The 2,106-nt window shown below is 36.4% G+C and overlaps 2 protein-coding genes across 2 annotated transcripts in view; one reads left to right on the top strand and one right to left on the bottom strand.

Annotated features, from left to right (window-relative positions):
- Nucleotides 1-377: 377 nt before the first annotated feature.
- PPID (peptidylprolyl isomerase D) overlaps nucleotides 378-2,106 on the top strand; it is a gene marked incomplete at its 3' end in the record, with an annotated part of 11,915 nt that continues 10,186 nt past the window's right edge. The window contains exons 1-2 of the mRNA XM_019667498.1: nucleotides 378-458; nucleotides 1,205-1,472. Coding sequence (XP_019523043.1) covers nucleotides 378-458; nucleotides 1,205-1,472 — 349 coding nt within the window. The remainder of the gene's footprint in view (nucleotides 459-1,204; nucleotides 1,473-2,106) is intronic.
- The window catches only part of ETFDH (electron transfer flavoprotein dehydrogenase), a 40,851-nt gene continuing 40,669 nt past the window's right edge, over nucleotides 1,925-2,106 (bottom strand). Inside the window, exon 13 of the mRNA XM_019667497.1 lies at nucleotides 1,925-2,028. The gene's annotated coding sequence lies outside the window, so the exon portion shown is untranslated. The remainder of the gene's footprint in view (nucleotides 2,029-2,106) is intronic.

Here is a 2,106-nt window from a genome sequence, read left to right as displayed (position 1 = left end):
ACAGTGGGCCTTGCAAGGTGGCTGAGATTTGGCTAGACAGAAACTAAAATATGGATGCCAGTTTGAAGGAGGGATGTGAAGGAGGAAAGACAAAGGCAGTAGGAGACTGAAGAAATAAAAGTTAATTTCTATTTAATACTGTGGGAAAAGCACCAAACTTTTGGAAAGCAAAAAGGGAAGCTACCAAACGGATGAAAACTAAGATTATGTGATGATAGTGTTGAGTAGAAGAAAGGAGGCCGATTAAAAGGACACATAGTTCTTGCCTTCTCCAAACTTGGTGACCTTGAAAGCTGAATTAGGTTTAGATTGGAGGGGTAAAAGCATTTTAGGTGGGAAGACTAATGTTAGAGTTGCAGTGCTTGGCCCAACAAGGAATGCATTTAGAAAGCCTGAGGATAAAGTGGAAAGATGAAGAAATTGGGTTCCACAGAACCTTTGAACAGATTGATGCCAAGGTAGAAATTTGATTTCAGTATGTACATATGCAATAGTTTTTTTTGGGCATCTCTGAAGAAGTGATTCACCTGGGATGAAAGCCATTAATATATGGATTCTTTTGAGATTGGGCAAGCGCCTAATTGAATGTCCTGTCTAAACTGAATAACCCATCACTGTTCCCAGTGCATTGATGGGTAAAGGAAGAATCATAATGTAGGCCCATTAAAGTGGGAAGACTGTTCAGTGCTTCTCAGAAAAAAGAGCATGCATCATAAAAAGGGGCAAAGTATAATTATTAGATTTCCTTAGTGCAGCACCTTATCTTAAAGATGAAGTAGAAGCATTTTCTTAATATGGCNGAGAGACAGACCAACACACACACGTTTTGAAACTAGTTCCAGGTCTATTTTTACCTGCCTTAGGAGTTATCTAGCAAGGGAACTTTTTCAGCTTTTGCTTAAGCAGCTGCACCAGGCAGGTTCCACAGAGCACTAAGGCTACAGCTATACTTAAAACTATGCCCACCTGACCACTTAAAGGATGTTTAATGTTCTCTTATTGGTTTTTTAGTGATTGGTATTTCTGAGTACCTGTCCAAAAAATTACTCAGAATTTAAAACCATTTGTACTTCATGGTGGCTCTTATATGCTAATTTTTTGGCTACTGTATCAATGATCTGTTGTAAGGTGTGGAAAAATAATTGTTTCAAATTCATCTATATGCATGATGCTTAACATTATCCAGACTAAATCTGAATACTAGAAAAATGACAAAAAAAGAACTTGGAAAAAAGAGAGCTTAGTCACCATACTTTTACTAACTGCCCTTTTATCATTTGCTTATTTTGTTGTTTTGCATACTGACACTATTTCATTGTTTTTTCTTTTAGTTGGCCGAATTGTTTTAGAATTGTTTGCAGATATTGTACCCAAAACTGCAGAAAATTTTCGTGCATTGTGTACAGGAGAAAAAGGCATTGGACCCACCACTGGGAAACCTCTCCATTTCAAAGGATGCCCGTTTCATCGAAGTATGTGTAAATTTTCTGAATCTGTTTCTTCTTATAACCAAATCCTATTTTATAGAAGTTTGGGAAGAAAACACTATGAGAGTGAAGGTTAAAAATCACTGTTAGTTTCCAACAGGACGCTTTGACATCTGAGGCAATAGCTCAATTTCATCAAGGTTGGGCTGTGTATGATAGAATCAGTTATAGGAGGGTACTAACTAAGGTTTATTAATAGAGAAATAGACTAAACTAGTTCACCAATCCTCTTAACTCTTCAGTGTAATCAGATTGAGAGAAAAGGGTGCGGCCATGATACATAAGCACACATTGGATAGCTTGACTACCTCGTGAGAAAAAAGTTAGACCTACTTGGGCAAGATTGCCTGGGAAGGCTGGAGCCAATTGAAAGATTCAGTGTCTTAGATATTTGGTGTGATATATAATTAAAAGATGACATTTTACACTGCTTATCACTTTTTAATCATACTTTTATTTAGTGATTATTTAATGGTTTCCCCCAACAGACTGTAGGCTCCATGAATTCAGGAACTATATCTTCTCATTTTGTCCTCAGCATCTAGAAGTTATTGAATAGGCACTCAATAAATATTTAATAAACAAACTATAATATGAATAATTACATTTAAAAAACTTA

Source organism: Hipposideros armiger, unplaced genomic scaffold (genome assembly GCF_001890085.2).
Source record: "Hipposideros armiger isolate ML-2016 unplaced genomic scaffold, ASM189008v1 scaffold_498, whole genome shotgun sequence".
In the NCBI taxonomy this organism is placed as follows: Eukaryota; Metazoa; Chordata; class Mammalia; order Chiroptera; family Hipposideridae; genus Hipposideros; species Hipposideros armiger.
Note: the sequence above shows the minus strand (reverse complement) of the source record. Positions and strands in the feature narration are given on the sequence as shown.